At 35.9% G+C, this 16,598-nt stretch overlaps 1 protein-coding gene across 1 annotated transcript in view; it reads right to left on the bottom strand.

Annotated features, from left to right (window-relative positions):
• The window catches only part of LOC107045630, a 29,640-nt gene extending 13,356 nt beyond the window's left edge, over positions 1-16,284 (bottom strand). Inside the window, exons 1-8 of the mRNA XM_015267952.1 lie at positions 16,149-16,284; positions 15,527-15,747; positions 14,331-14,455; positions 12,962-13,139; positions 10,986-11,117; positions 10,489-10,605; positions 9,921-10,214; positions 7,940-8,144 (exon numbers count right to left, since the gene is read on the bottom strand). Coding sequence (XP_015123438.1) covers positions 7,940-8,144; positions 9,921-10,214; positions 10,489-10,605; positions 10,986-11,117; positions 12,962-13,003 — 790 coding nt within the window. The 5' untranslated portion in view covers positions 13,004-13,139; positions 14,331-14,455; positions 15,527-15,747; positions 16,149-16,284. The remainder of the gene's footprint in view (positions 1-7,939; positions 8,145-9,920; positions 10,215-10,488; positions 10,606-10,985; positions 11,118-12,961; positions 13,140-14,330; positions 14,456-15,526; positions 15,748-16,148) is intronic.
• Positions 16,285-16,598: the final 314 nt, after the last annotated feature.

The raw sequence follows: 16,598 nt of genomic DNA, 5'->3' as shown, positions 1-16,598 counted from the left end.
CGTTCCACTTTGCCCCGCCGTTCCATTTTGCCCCACCGTTCCACTTTGCCCCACCCTCCCCTATATAGTTTCTCTTAAAATATCTCCCATAGAATTTCGACGACTAAACTTGTCTCTTTTTTCATTCTATTCTTCTTTTTTTCCTAATTAAGACAATCAAACGAGAAAGCTTGAACAATTTCAGCCGAAATAATGTATAGAAGATATGTCGAATAGAATATATAGAAAAAAAAATCTAATTCGGTAGTGAAATGGTAAAACGAGGTAGGTGCATTTTTCATATCTTTTTGAAACTCAGATTATCTTAGTAAGGAGTGATTTTAAGAAAAAATGCTACTAGACCTTTTTTGTAGCTCATTTTCCAACAAAAAATGTATTTTGACATTATCTCCTAAATTCACGTGTTAGGGTGAACTGCCCATTTACGGAACATTTAAGCCCTTTCGGAAGTTTACACAGTCATGAAATATTGAAATTTTCTCTTGAAAAATTTAAGAAAAATACTGCCTAATTCCAAATTTAGTCTATTTTCTGAGAAAAAATGAAGGAACCTATCACTTGATGGGAAATAATTGCAAATAATTAATAAGTACACGCACATCGAATATACCGAGGACGGAACACTTTTGCCAAGAGTGANCTTGAAAAATTTAAGAAAAATACTGCCTAATTCCAAATTTAGTCTATTTTCTGAGAAAAAATGAAGGAACCTATCACTTGATGGGAAATAATTGCAAATAATTAATAAGTACACGCACATCGAATATACCAAGGACGGAACACTTTTGCCAAGAGTGAAACATCGTCTGCCCATTTACGGAACATTGGAGGTTAGTGTGACGTTGACAGATTAATTCCTGATGCGAAGTCATATCGAGGAGGATATTAATCGGAAAATATACAATTTTGTTCAATTCCTCCCGAAATTTATATCTTTTCGGTGGATTCCCCCAACTGTCAATACAGACTGACGACCATGAGAAAATCCAGATACTTAGTCGTTGACTCGTGAATGCAATGTAGTGTTGGGGATACCATAATTAATTGATGCATTATTTAGAGAGCTGTTCCCCGATTTCACAGCCTCAATCGCTTCTTCTAGATTTTTTTTGTGTATTTAAACCATTGAGAGGGTTTCCTAACCTCTTCTGCCTTGGCTGNACTCGTGAATGCAATGTAGTTTTGGGGATACCATAATTAATTGATGCATTATTTAGAGAGCTGTTCCCCGATTTCACAGCCTCAATCGCTTCTTCTAGATTTTTTTTGTGTATTTAAACCGTTGAGAGGGTTTCCTAACCTCTTCTGCCTTGGCTGATTATTCTCCCTCCTCTTCGTGTATTTTTCGTGTGTTTTTACCTTTTCAAGCCATCTACGCGAAAAAATGAAGAAAATAAACTAATTTAGGGATACGATTCCGATTAACTTCATTATATTATTAGTTCATTAACCGCCAATACACTTTCCACAGTATCACCGTATTCCCACTTGACATAGGTATCCACCCGTATGAGTGTTCCGTTCGTTTGGAATTGCGTGGAAAACTAACCCTAAAGACGGAACCCCCATATATTCAATACAATAGCATTTTTCTGATGAAATTGATATGGAAATATTGAAGAATGAAGGATTTTATATCAATATCAATCACAACTTACCGCATTTTGTGATTTAAAATCTAATAAACATCGCTTCAAAAAAAAACCGTCAAATGGCACGCGTAACTATCAATCGCCGCAAACTGGCTGCTGCCAGGATTTTTCTCCAATATTCAGCAGGAGGTAATCGATAGCCGATCAGATTTGTGATGACGTCATGAGGAGGGATATAAACTTAATTTAGAAAAAAAAATCAAATCGATAGCTTGGCCGAAATTTGAGAAATCTCGTAAAATCTGAGAAATGTTCCGTTCTTGGGTAGTGTTCCGCATATGGGCAGTTCACCCTACTAAAATAATTCGAGTTTTGCAAAAATATGAAAAATGCACTTACCTCGTTTTACCATTTCACTACAGAATTCTGTTGACTTTTTCCATTAGACTTTCTCCTGAATATTTCACTCACTCGGATTTCAGCCAATCAGAACGCAGTATTTAAGGCTGTCAAAGAGTCTTATTTCGGACATTTCTAAAAAATTTCCAACAGAAACTAGTAGCTTTTCAAATGTTTCTCGTCTTTCAATGGATTTCACGTTGAACATTTTGTGTGATAGATGAACAAAATACAATGACAGCTTCAAATACCGCACTCTGCTTGGCCAAAATCCGAGTGAGTAAATATTCCGTCAAATACCACTCGTGCTTCAAAATTCATTGGATATTTTTCTCAAACTTCCCTGCTTAGAAACAAGTGTGTAAAATTTTGCAGAAAAATTTGACATAATCGTTCCTAGGCAATGAAGCTTTCGAAAAAAATCCGATAATTTTAGAGCACTAGTGGTAGTACTACTAAAAATTTCAATAGAATCGATTCCAAAAACTAACTGAAAGTTCAATAGAAATCCACCAGAATTTTTGAATTAGAAGCATTTGCTGGAAAATTGTAGTGATTCATTTGCAATTTCTTAATGACAAATATTTTTTATTCAACAGAAAAAATTTACTAATCTCAAATTCCAGTCGCTTAATTTTGGGAAAGGTCATGTGGAATATCCAACGAAATTTTTGTTATAAAATAAAGAAAATTATGGGACTAGATAGGTTTACTAATGAAAAATGGCGAAAAATTACGATGGAGACCGGACTATTTTTTTTTAAGTTTCAGAAGCATTTGATGGGAAATTCTGGTAATTTTCTAATCAATTCCCTGTGCACATGGAAGAAAGCGTTAGGTAAAGAGAGGAGTTAAATTCTCATTTTTCAATAACATTCATTTTTAATTTAATAGAAAAAAACTAGTAATTTTCCGACGTTTTTCACTCGTAATAGTATATTTCGATACGATTTCGGGAAAGGGGTTTTGGGCTCGTGGGAGGTTTATAGCACGAGTCGAAGGCGAGTGATATAATCCCACGAGTCTAAAAACACTTTTCCCGTGAGTATCGAACCCTATTTTTTATCACAATGTGCGGGAAGTGGGGTTTTGCGCACGCGAAGCGTGCGTAAAATGTCATTTTACACACAGTGTGCTAAAAAAACCTCTTATCCTACAATTTTCAACGCTTTCCAACGAAATTTTTATTGGGTATTCGATATCAAATCGCGAGAAATCTAACGTGCGGAATTTGAGATTACTCAATTTTTTCTTACAAATAAAAAATAATTGTTATTAAAAAATAAAACTTCCAACTTTGTTTTAGCTACAATTTTTCTTGACATGAACAAAACATTGTAAAAAAAATTGCCAGAATTTGTCATCAAATGCTTCTGATACCTGAAAAAAGTGGTGTGACCGCCCCTCAATAGAAGAACTGATCTCCTCAGTAAATTTTTCTCTAAAATTTTAGACAAAAATCCCTTCAGTAAGTTTTTGTCTAAATTTTTGTTTTTCAGACAAAAATCTCCTCAGTGAATTTTTGTCTAAAATTTTAGAAAAAAATTTACTGAGGAGATCCCTTAAATTTTCTCATCCGTATGATTTGTCTTGGATGTTTTCAATTCTGAAGCCCCTTCACGTTGATCATCTCTCGTTTAACAAATTAACAAGAACCTTGTCAGCAGTGCTTTTCATTATCACCGCATTATTTCTGAATCTTTCATCATGGAGTAATCCAGGTACGAATTCATTAGAAAATCTAGTTATAGGAATAACCAAACCATAAGAATATTTCTTCGCATCTCAGGGAATGTGGATATCTCAAAAATCACTATTTACTAGATAATCAGGTAAAGATACTGCCGACAGAATTGTGTAGATAGGGGAGGGTGGGGCAAAGTGAAATGACGGGGCAAAGTGAAACGGCGGGGCAAAGTGAAACACACCCCATGTGACCCTTTTCCCAACTTTTTTGGCCCTTCGAGTTAGAAGAGGACAAGGATCGTTACATGACCCCAATATAACCAAAATATGACCCTCATGAGACCTCCATGTTAACCCGCTTATAAGAAAAAAAACAAAAGTTTTCTGAAATGTGTCAAATGATCATTTTTTCAAGTATTTCACTTTGCCCCGTCATTTCACTTTGCCCCACTCTCCCCTATTGATATCATTTTTTTAGAGTCCCTGAATGTAAATGTTTCAACGTAATGGCTCTTTTACTTCTCTGGATACTTAGACATCGATGGCAAGAGGAAAAAATTCGAAGTTTGAAATTTGAAATTCGAAATTTGAAATTAGAAATTCGCAATTCGAAATTTGAAATGTGAAACTTGAAATTTCAAATTTGCTGCATGTATCCCGCAACGGGACACATGTATAACTTCCCGACGCGATTTGAAATTTGTGAAGTTGAAATTTGAAATTCGTGAAGTTGAAATTTTAAATTCTTGATGTTGAAATTTGAAACTCGGGAAGTTGAAATTTGAAATTCGGAAAGTTGAAATTTGACATTCAAAATTTGAAATTTGCTGCATGTGTCCCTTAACAGGACACATGTATAACTTCCCGACGCGAGTTGAAATTCGTGAAGTTGAAATTTGAAATTCGGGAAGTTGAAATTTGATATGCAGGAAGCAAGAATTTCAACTTCCCGAATTTCAAATTTCAACTTCACTTCAATTTCAAATTCACAATTAGGACTCAATAATATTACCTAGTAGCCATAATTTCAGATTCACATCCTAACATTTACGCGTCCTACGCTATGTCGCAATAACCTTTAGATAAAAAATCTAAAAAACAAGAGGAAACTCCATGCCAAATTTGGAGTTAATCTCTTGATTTTTTCGGATGTTCGAGTGTTGGCAAGGGTTTTGAGCCGAAAACAGAAAAATGTAGATATCTCGAAAACTTTGTACGGATGGGTATATTTCGACTGATTCTGATAGGCGACATTGAGACTAATAATTTAAAAAAATGAAATCGGCTGGCTAGTTTTTTAGATATTTGCGGAGAACAATTTAGAAACGAATGAGGAATTCTCAAAAATGGCCAAACCGATTGAGCTGAACTTTAGCGCAGAGTTAATTCTAATTAATACCTTCTAATCTGACTAAATTTTAGATTTTTTAAAATCATTTTAGTCCTTTATTAGTTAGATTTTCTAGAAGTTCACCACCAGGTGGACACCCGCACATACACACATAGTTGTCAAACTTCGTATTTTGACGTTTCAGACCATTGTACATCGTTTGCAAGCAAAATTCAAAATACGAAAAATTTGAGGGTTTCAATGCTTCTGGCTCGTGATATAACCTCCCCACGGGTCAAGTTTTTGGGACACTTTTTGGCGAGAGTGATTACAACCCTCATTTTCGGCTCGGGCCGTAAATCTCACACTTGCTAAAAACCTTACTTATCATAAGTTACGTAAAAAATTTTGTATGATTGGGCATGGTAAGTGAGATTCAACGCACAAGAAATTTGCATTATTAAGTCCTCATTTTATTCATGTATATGAATACATATTCCAATGAAAATTTTCGCCCATTTTATCCGTTCACTTGCCATTGATTCTATCTGATAATTTGCCGCTAATTTCATCTGATAAGTTGCCGTTAATTTTATCCGATAATTTGCCACTAATTTCATCTGATAATTTGCCGTTAATTTTGCCTAATAATTTGCCATTATTTTTGTCGAATAAGTTGCCTCTAATTTTATCGGGTAATTTGCCGCGTACTTTATTCAATAATTTGCTGCTAATTTTATTTGAAATTTGACTCATTTTCTCATCGCCTATAAAGAGGCAATAATATTCATCATTACATTTAGAATCTACTCCTAATTTCATCATCAACTTTGGTGATGGTCATATGCGCATATCAACTTCAAATTTCTCAGTAAATTTGGAGCAAATTTCGTTGTTAAGTTGACAGTTTAACATCAAAATATGCCGTCCTTATGTCGTCAAACTGTCGAAAAATGATCTTAAATTTATCCAAAAACCTTAGCCAAAACTTGTGGATAAATTCTAGCATATCGGATAATTTTGCTATCTGGGTATTGGTGTTTCAGATATATAATATCTCTGTATATTCTCTATATATAGAGGATTCTAAGAATATTTCCAATGAAACTAACAGAAATTCCATACACTGAGAAAAAAATTTCATGAAATTACTGTGCTAGCATGGTGAAATGGTTCATTTCGACAGACCCGTTAAAATTCATGTGGCAGCGTCCCAATGTTTGATACGCAATAGCAGCAATATTATTCGGATTTACCGCGGTAAATTGTTGTATTTTGCCGCAAATTTTCCGATATTGACACAGGATTTCTTCAGCATCTGAAAAAATGCACCCATTTTACCGTGCTCCATTGTAATTTTTCTATTTTTGTTATCGCCCTGTGGTTGACACATAACTTGGCATTAATGTTGAAAAAATTCGACGCATAGATAATCGATTTCAAAGGTTACCTGTTTTGGTTTCAATTTATCCTGACAACAAGAAAATAAGTTATAAGTTATTGAATTTGATATAAAAATTTTCTTGTTACCACAGATGGATATTATTATTGGTGTTTCAGATATATAATATCTCTGTATATTCTCTATATATAGAGGATTCTAAGAATATTTCCAATTTATATATTAAATAGTGTCCGCCATTGATGAACATATAATCCGATATTATGAAAATTACAAATCGAGATTGGGACATGGGCAAAACTAGCATGGAGGACGAATGAATGAGTATGGAGACATGTGTCAAACGGGATCGAGACAAGCGACTCGCGATAGGGACGGGGGTTTTTCAGCTGTATCGATCCTCAGGAATTAGAGGATAATAATCATCGCGATTAATAACGCTAGAGGACGCACTTTAGTATATTTCATGCTATAAACCAAATAATTTTTCTCATTTTCATATAAGAAAAAAATTACGTGCGAACAATATATGTTCTCTTAACTTGCCGAACGTAGCAGCATTAACCTTCTATCAATGTGGTGTACGGATTAATTTTGAACGATGCCAAGGGTTTCTTTCAGGCGGGTGAAATTCAAAATATATTCAGTTTCGCCAAAGAGGGAATCTGGATTTCAGTAGCGGGAAGTAAGAGCGTAAGTGGGGCTATTCGGCTAAGGTTCCTCCTTCGACAAAGAGTAATTTCATCATGAAATCTGAAGGAGACGGATGCACATATTTGTAACAAAATCAGAGATGCGAATGAATTACATGACATTTCACTTACCCTTTATGTAACATGTCATTAGCTGTTGTGAGATCGACGGAAATATGACGAATATTTATGACTAGTGACAATATAACTTGGAATTCGGATACAGCTCCATGGTGACAATACATTGAGTGGACTGTCAGATATATACAATCAGTGTATCTAAATCGGATTGGGTAATTGAAAATACGAATCACGGGAAAGGTTTCAAACTGTTAATACCGAAACATTTGTAACAATTAGTTTACATCTGCCTACAGTTAGTTCAAAATGGCAATGGCAAGTGTGACCAAAATTCTGACATAACGTAAATTGAGTGAACGATTTTGGAATGTGATGAACTGAACTACCTGAACTACATCGCCAACTAACGAATACTGCTGACAAAACTAATATGCTAGAACGTTCCAGGATTGTAATTTTTCACAGAGACAAGAATTCCCTGGTTCTCAGTATCAATTTCTGGTTGAATTCAGTCATTGCAGTATCACAGAGTGCTGGAGACATTAAAAAGTCATAAATTTGAGTGCAATTTTTACTGCACAGTAAAAAATTGGGAAAGAGGTCGGTGTGAACTTCAGCATTGGTTGCGTATCTCTTTAATACCGAACAATGCTACAGTCAACAGAGGCCTCTTTTCCCATTCTTCACTGTATGATTCTAAGCGAACTAATTAAACCAGAAACTTTTTTTCTTTGTGTTGTTTTGCTGTCCAACTTACGAGTTATCAGTTGGGTTTCCTTGGGGTCGACGAACCTGAATCCTTTCGATTTCTCCCGAGGCTGGTTATACCGAATTACATTACGTGTCTCCCGATCCCAAAGGTTCTGCACTACTCTGTAGCACATGTCTTGTGCGGTTAATTCTTTCAGCAGACTCTTGATGAACAGATCAGAGAGCAGATATTCTTGCTGAGCTTTGGGAATCTGAATAAAAAAAATAATCATGCAACACCATGGATATACGTATCACCGAATATCCCTTGAGCTTCAAAATGAATCGAAGTATTTTCCACAAACCTCCCTGCATACAAAGATTTTTTTTCACATGCGAAACTTGACATATTCAGTTATAAAACCCCGAGTGCTTGGAAATTACCGGGTATTTCCCGAATGTTTCGTTGTTCAAAAACATGTGCGTGAAGTTCGGCCGTGCTAAACTTGAGGGAAATTGAGAGAAATACCTGATTATTTTCGGGCCCATAGAAGCAGGGGAAGCAGGGGGTTAGACATTTTCCTGGTACGAAATTGGCTGAAAAAATGTTTTTTTTATTGCTCAGTAAAAGCCGTGGTATAACCCAAAATTATCTATTTCATACACACCACGTGATTTCAAAACCGTTGCTTCGTTTGGTCGGAATTTGGATGGAAAAAATAATCGTTTGTATGTAACGAAGTTTGCGAGAAATACCCGATCATTTTGAAGCTCTTCGGGTATTATAAGCGATAATTTCCGGTTATACCACGGCTTGTTGCTGAGCAATAAACGAGTTTTTGAACTGATTTCAATCTGAAACAATTCAAGGAGCATCAGAGTGCAGCGGTATTTATAAAAAAGAGTAAGGAAAAGAATATCGAATCGCAGCTCCTGCTGATCGAGATGTGAATGGAGAGAATAATTCGCCGAGAACTCCTCTTACTTTGAAAATTAATCGTGTATTCCCCTTAACCCTCTGCCGAGAGTAAGAGACCAAACTGTATCGGTGTGATCAAAGAAAGGGAAGAAACAATCACGTGCGGTCCAGCTATGTGTGAGTGACTACCGTCACAGACAGGGTTTCCCTCTTGCACTGACCCATGATCGTTTCACAACTATAGGAAACACGTATGCCTCAGGTTTACACATTCCTCGGAATGGAGTTTTTCACTCATATTTGTAGAGAAAATGATCAATCACATGTATAAACCACAATTTCTCTTGAAGTGTAGTATAAGAACAATGATTATCTCTAGAGCGAGGTGCGTGGCACCAGACCCAACAGTACTACCGTTGGCTTTGCTATCTTCAATGTTACACACACGCGTATAGCCTTGACTGACCCGCCGGTGGGGAGACGGCAATTCTCGTCGAAGGGTTAAGTCACCCTGCTGAGCAGCATGTATGCATGCAGTTTGGCAACAGTTTGACTCAGCAATCCAAGTTTCGGAAAATACTCAAGAATTTTCAAGTACTCGGGTTATTATGACTCGTGACAGGATTTCTAAAAAATGCAGCAAATTTCATGGATATTTCCTAGCACATTATTCGGTATATTCAGGAGCCTTGGGCACAATTAATAAGTTAATCGTTGAAAAACTGAATTTAACACGTGTTCCGATGACGTTCGAAGAGAGAAAAAAAAATAATGGAAAAGTGCAGCTAAAGTAACAAAACTTCACTTATGTACGGCATACTTACAGGTTGACTTTCCGCGAAACAAATGACGTCGGTTCAGAGTATTGTTCAGGTAATATTGAGACAAATATTTCAAAGTCAAGACGCACAGCTGTAAATCGCGACAACATTTCAGCTATGGATTGGGTGTGAATAAACGTGGTAAATTGAAACATATGCATCTTGCACTTCGTTAATTTCGCAGTTGATTCTTATGAGCCAAAAGAAATTGAAGTGAATGAAGGATTTCTCGGCACCGAAAATGACGGACATTCAACGATGTGTAATGGCAGTGAGATACTGTTAATAGATGGAAATTTAATTCTTACTTCAAAAATGTGCTGCTGCTGGTGTTCTGCAAATGCATCTTTAATAGTTTCTTCAATTTTCTCCTCTATTACGTCAACCAGGTGATCGTCTTTTGTTACCGTCGTTTTACGCTTATGAAAATTTTTTTTATATCGTTCAATTACATCTGCATCACTATCTCTTGCCTTCATCAACTCTCCATTCTCTTCGGATAACTCCTTGAGATTTTTTTCGAGTTGTTCAATGCGAGCTTCCTGCGTTGAACTGCTCGAAGGATTTTGATGCGACAAGAATTTTGGATTGGACTGATTCACCTGAAAGAATTTTTAAAATTTTTTTATTATGATTATTTTACATCGCACGAGTCTGTGCAATCCGACTTAACCCACGAGTTGCGTCATGTACTTTATGTTACAAGTGTGTGTAAACTAGAGGTGCAGCAGATTTTATAAAGTAAAATAACGTCCACTATTCAGGCGAAAATTTCGTTTTCCACACGTGTGATTACAAATCTCGCCTGAAATGAAATTTAATTTACGCCCTGATTGCGTGATATACTATACAAAGAATCGAAACGCATGTACTTACCGATTTCTTCCCGCCGGAAGTTGTTGCAAAGGCCTTTTTGCCAGTAATTGCCATAACATGAGCCGTACGATTATCACCAGATGGCAGTCTGTGTCCTTCAACAACTCGAGGTTTTTTCTGTATGAATATGACAAATACATTATTACTTGGCATTCGAAGGTATTTAAAAAATTTTTAAACTAACGTAGCGCGAGCCCTTGAGAATTATTGTGGTCTCATAACTATAATAATGATTGGCTCCAGCAGAGACTAGCAATTGACGAATAATGGGCAATCGATTGACTCATGGTCACTGCTTAACTGATAATCACTCAAAGATCGATAAACAACCAATGCGATCGAAATATAATTTATCGATAAAAGGGAGGGTGGTTTCATTCAGCTCAATTTCCTTACAAGGGTGTCATTTATATATTTTTCAGCATAAGTATAATTTTCGGAAATATGCTCAAGTCGCGCATTACGAGTAAGAATGAAAATATATTGGCCCCACTTACCTTGGATTGATCATCATCATTCTTTGAAACCTGCGTAGGGATCGACTGAGTTTTCGATTTCTGCACTAGTAAATCTGCAAGCTTTGCGAGATCTTCGCCAGGTGGTGATGAAGACAGGAGAAATTCATCAATCTGCATCATAAATAATATATCACTTTAAATTTCTGAGTTCTTGGAGACTTTTCATTTTAAGTATTTTTCATACTTCGGTGTATTAATAATACTCCCCAAGTATAGAAATAACATGTCCAAGAAATGAATTGATCAAGAGGGTGTGTGAATTAAGATGAATAGAATATTTCATCCTGCTAGGAGATCAAAAAAACGTTGAAAAAAAAATGGAAATATGAGGAATGATGTACTGTGCTGAATGTCATGACGCCAAAAAGCAATAAACTACCGGGGTGAATAAGAGAAATATTTCAATCCCTCGCACCTATATTCTTTATCGAAATTCGTCGCGCGGCATCGATAATTTTCCGTATTTATTTTCTCCAAATCTAGTTCCGATTGCTAGTTTGAAATTATGTCGGATGGATTAATACATTTGTCTCTACTAGTGGAGGGAGAGAATTTTTTTTTCCACTTTTTTATCAAACACGATTGGCAACTAACTCTGTGTGCAATTTCGTCCCGATATACCCAACTGTTTTTGAATATCTCTAAAACTATCCCACCTATTTTAATACCTTTTTGCAAAATCAACGTATTGATGGCGAAAAAAACCTTACACATCCTAACACATCATTCAGCAGCAGATCTGTAGGTATATGCTCACTGTTACATTTTCGATGTCACCTGCTTGTTTACAATACCACCGCTGCTTATTTTTTTCGCAAGAAGAACGTCAAGTTTAGGATGTTAAGGTGGGATCAGGTATCTTAGCCAAGCGTTGGATGCCAGTCGTTGGCCAGGGTGGATTAATCGTTACATTTGATATGAGTAATTGAAGTAGAAGTAATGAAATATCACTCCTGTGCATTCGCGATAGGTCCAGAGGAATGAAAATTCTAATATCGGTATAATATGCGCGGTTCTGACAGCCAAACTATTCATGTATCATCAATAATTGCAAGAACGAAATAATTATCACTTTCTTCCGGACATTTTACCAATTTCCAACTTATCAGTTGACTTCAAAATTTTAATTATTCTAAAATTTTCCCTATTTATCATTGGATATGAAAACTTCAGGCTTTATATCACTTACAAGTGTGGAATTTTTAGGATCATTTTCAACATTTATCGTGCCCCAACTACCGTTCCCTAGTGCAGTCATCACTGACAAACCGATTTTGTTAACTTAAATCTCTTTCGTAATAGTCTGAATAAGGCAAAGTGGTGAAAACACCTTTCACGAAACAGGGCTAAAATATTATCCTGACTTGAGGTGGCACAAGACTTACGAACGCGGTTGGTCGCGCCGTAAACGGAGCTGCATGGCAAAAAAATGAATAAATACCTATGCAAACAATATGAAGATGATTTAACAATGACCTTCAGGATTTCGGTATATAATGAAATGTTTAAAACATTGCGACTGTGAGTATTATTATTAATTATTTATGGCAGTGCAAAGTGAAGTATTTTTTTCCAATTATTCAGCGCTGCGCTGTTCCGTAACACGGATCAAGCCATGGATTTTCGACATAAAAATTTCATTATTTTCTTTTCGGAGTTTCTTTTATGGAGATCATTATTGGTAAAGCTTTTATGCAAGATTTCCCTAAATTTCTCTAGAAATTTCTGAATATGTCATTTCATTCAATAAATAAATCGATAAGTGAAATGAGATGTGAAAATTTTTGAATATTTTTTAATGGCTTGAAACCAGTGTTATTGAAACCATTGTTAAGAGTGCGGCGCGGTGCGACTAACGAAGTATCAAGGTTGTGTGTAGAGTTAATTGCGAGGCAGAAAGGGAAGTGTTCAAGTTTTAAGCCCTCCAAGGATTCCCTGCTGCAAATATAACTTACTTGAGAATCAATATTCGACAATTCCAAAGTAGGCTGACTCATCTCTCGCTACAGCAACTTCGATTTCTCCCTGGTTTTCACGGCTATTGGGGCTCTGCAGAATTCCATCTTGCTGCATGGCGGAATCGCGGCGACGGTTTGATTCTTCTACGCTTTTCTCTTTGTTGTGTTCTGAAATCTGTTGGGTTAAATGATACATTAACTTCTTTTTTTTAAACCATCAACTTAGTACACGGAAAAAAAATGAAATGGTTGAGAGCTTTTAAGATGACGAGGATTTTACCGGAGATCCACGCGAGTGAAGTGCTTCGATAGAAAAACACCGCTACTTCATGCATTATTAGTCTTTACATTTTCTTATTCCTACCAATTCCATTGGTAGTAAGCTTCCGAATGAATTCACAGCAATTCTATTTCAAAAATGAAAAATGGCAATTTCTACTTAACTTTCTGATTTTATTCGATGGATAATCTCATAAAAATATTTTGGTGTTGAAAAAATTGATGTCAGTGAACCAGTTTTCGAGATATTAAGGATGTTCGGTGATGGGTTGATTAATAAAAAAATGTCTATGTGCCATTTTTTTAGGTCGATAAACGGCTCTATAACGGATATGTACTCAATCTATCGACACAAAATTTTATACACAAGTGAGAAAAACGCTAATATCTCAAAAACTTTGTATCGATGGATATTCATAATTTGGCTGATCTCGATCGTAGACGCTCAGACGAGTATTTTGAAAAAAGAAAAACTGGAATCTGAGCAGTAATTTGGAAGATATTGAAGAAAATGGGTTCACATATAAAGTTATTTCCGGAAATATGAAGAATATCTGTGGAACTACTCGTCCGATTTCGTCCATCTACAATACCAAACTTCGTTACTATAACACCTGAAATCCTACGGAGTTTCAAGTTTCTATATCGATTATTTTTCAAGTGAATGTGGTAACAAGCAAATTGGTCGAAGAAATGAAAATATAACAATAAAATTCAATTTTTGCACAGCGGGGTGATTACATTGCTATGCGATGGGATAGGTATCATCGTAACGATTAGTTCGATTTAAAAAAAATGAAATTGGTCAAGTCGTTCTTGATATATTTGTAAAAAATTATTTTTGAGAAATTGCTATATCTCTGTAACCATTCAACCGAACGAGCTGGGATTAAGCACAGATTTGGGTTCCATTGGTACCAATTAAGAACCAGAATTTACTATTTTTTGTAATGAATGTTCTGGGGTTATCGACACAGTTCTAGACATACGCGAAGATACTCATACATGAAACGAAACGTGAATATCTCTCAAAATAAATGGAACTAATGAAGCTCTTGTCCCACGTGTATAAAACACATATACTTACTTTAACCATCTGAGGAACAATCTTCATTGTTGAAGACTTCACCGACTGCGTTGGTTCCCAGGTTAACTTTGGTTTCAATGGCCTCCTTGCATTCTCCAAGGACTTCCTCAGTTGCAATAGGTCATCTGTGGAATTACGTAATTTCTCTTACTATTTTCGGTTTCATTATCTCCTACTGAGGAAAAAATGCGACAATGGTTTTCTATAAATCCAGTTGAAAATTAGGGTAACTTGCCCAGTAGATGGACGACTCCATTTTTTACCAAAAAAACTCCCTCAATCATCCAGCTATCGGTCTTAACCGTCCATCTATTGGGCAAGTTACGCTACCGTGCCGTATAGTTAAGTAGTTCCAACCACCAAGCACAGAAAGAAATTTAGTGTCAACACTGATAAAAATACATTGAATATATGCTACAATACTGCATTCCTTGGCGACAATATTCTCACATACAGTGAAATTCCTCTGAGCACGGTATTTAATTCTGTGGAATCAGTAATATTTCGGGAATATATTTTGTAAAGAATCAGTGTCCTACTTATTTTACTGTGCTACGAGGAACATAGTTCTGATGAAATTTTCAATAAAAAATCATTCAATTTCGTGGAAAAAATCCGGATTAACTACTAATGCTTCGTACTCTTCGTGATAAACTTTACCTGGCAGAGTTCTTTAAACCCAATTGAGGGTGCAAGTATGATAATTTTTCTGGTGTTTTTGTTTCCGTGTAGTATACGATGTTAGCCCTGTACACTCCAACTTTAACTCAAGTTCTAAACGAAAATTCGAATATTTAAGAAGTGTATTTATATGATTCATTCTCATTCTTTTATAATTACTGAGAATTTATGAAATTTTCAGTAATTTCTTCCCTTTTTTTCCAATTAATCATATGAATACACTCATACAAAAACACAGAGGTACCGTACGCATGATCTTTACACATAATACGGGATAACTTACTGCTGTCGTATCAATTGTTCTTTTTGTTTTTGTTATTTTTTTAATTTATTCTTTTTTTTTATTTGGATTTTTTTAGATTTTTTTTTATTTTTCCGGCATTGCGGGAGCGAGAGAGCTTATACTCGAGAGTCACAGAATGTAAATACCGCGCGTATAGATGTTTATACATCAACAATAAAATATTTGATTGCAACATTCTGAGCATTCATAAAAAAAAATGTAGTTCACTCACATGAAGTTTTTGCAATGACAACATCCTTCTCTGCACCATCTTCGAGAATTTTCAGGGATGAGGAGCGACCATTATTTGATGCACGCAGTACTCGTTCTGTGACAGGTAACTTTTCGCTGGAGTTCTTCCAATAAAAGAAGATCTCTTTTAACGGTAACACTTTCATCTTTTGGCTATCAAGGACACTTATCGAGGCATACAAAATTTGATCCTTAATTGGCCTGAAATAACAAGATATTAAGGAGGAGCAATATTGACACAATTAATCAGTAGATACGTAATTACAGGAATGCGTGATAGTTTCCATAAAACTGTTTTGCTTTCATCAAAATATGAACATAATATTTATCCTCCAAATAAAAAAAATTAAAAATTAAAAATGTAAATTATCGTGCAATTATTTCATTAACTGAATTAAAATCAGGAAAATTCTGGTAAAAAGTTTGGTGAAGCCCCACAAACCAATTCCGATTCTACGACTCAAAAAAACTAAAAACAAACAAAGTCGACCCGTGGACCTCTCACTGAATACCTTTTGACCTCTAGCGCATGCAATGTATAAAGAACAATTTCACGAGTAATTTATATGTTCAACTAAATTTAATTTATTTAATCTTCTCACCCAATATTTTCGTTCTTCTCCAATGATGCACGTTCCTTCAATTTCCTTTTTCGTGTCCCCTTGGCAGGCATCTTCAATTATTATTTTAAAAAAGCACGAGAAACACTGAAATCAACCACACCGGACACTGCACGACGAGGTGATCAACACCAGTGTTACGCAAATATGAACACTAAAATCCTCACAACCGAGGGTGACGTTGACTCTGTGCGCACGCTCACGATCCCCCTCACCGATCGTAACGGATACCGTGGAGCACAATGGCATCGAAAGAGATCGCTAAAACATCGAACTAAAACGTAAAAAACATCGGAATGATCGATGTACTTGGGCACAAGCTCCGTCTTTCAATTCCCCTGCGCATGTAAACACTGACGCTCCACGGTTTTTCGGAGAATTTCTGTTCGCAACTGTCGATCGTTAGACTTTTGAGAATTCAACGAGTGATTT

The sequence above is a fragment of the Diachasma alloeum genome, unplaced genomic scaffold, assembly GCF_001412515.2.
Source record: "Diachasma alloeum isolate Michigan unplaced genomic scaffold, Dall2.0 Dall_scaffold_01031, whole genome shotgun sequence".
NCBI classification, from domain to species: domain Eukaryota; kingdom Metazoa; phylum Arthropoda; class Insecta; order Hymenoptera; family Braconidae; genus Diachasma; species Diachasma alloeum.
Note: the sequence above shows the minus strand (reverse complement) of the source record. Positions and strands in the feature narration are given on the sequence as shown.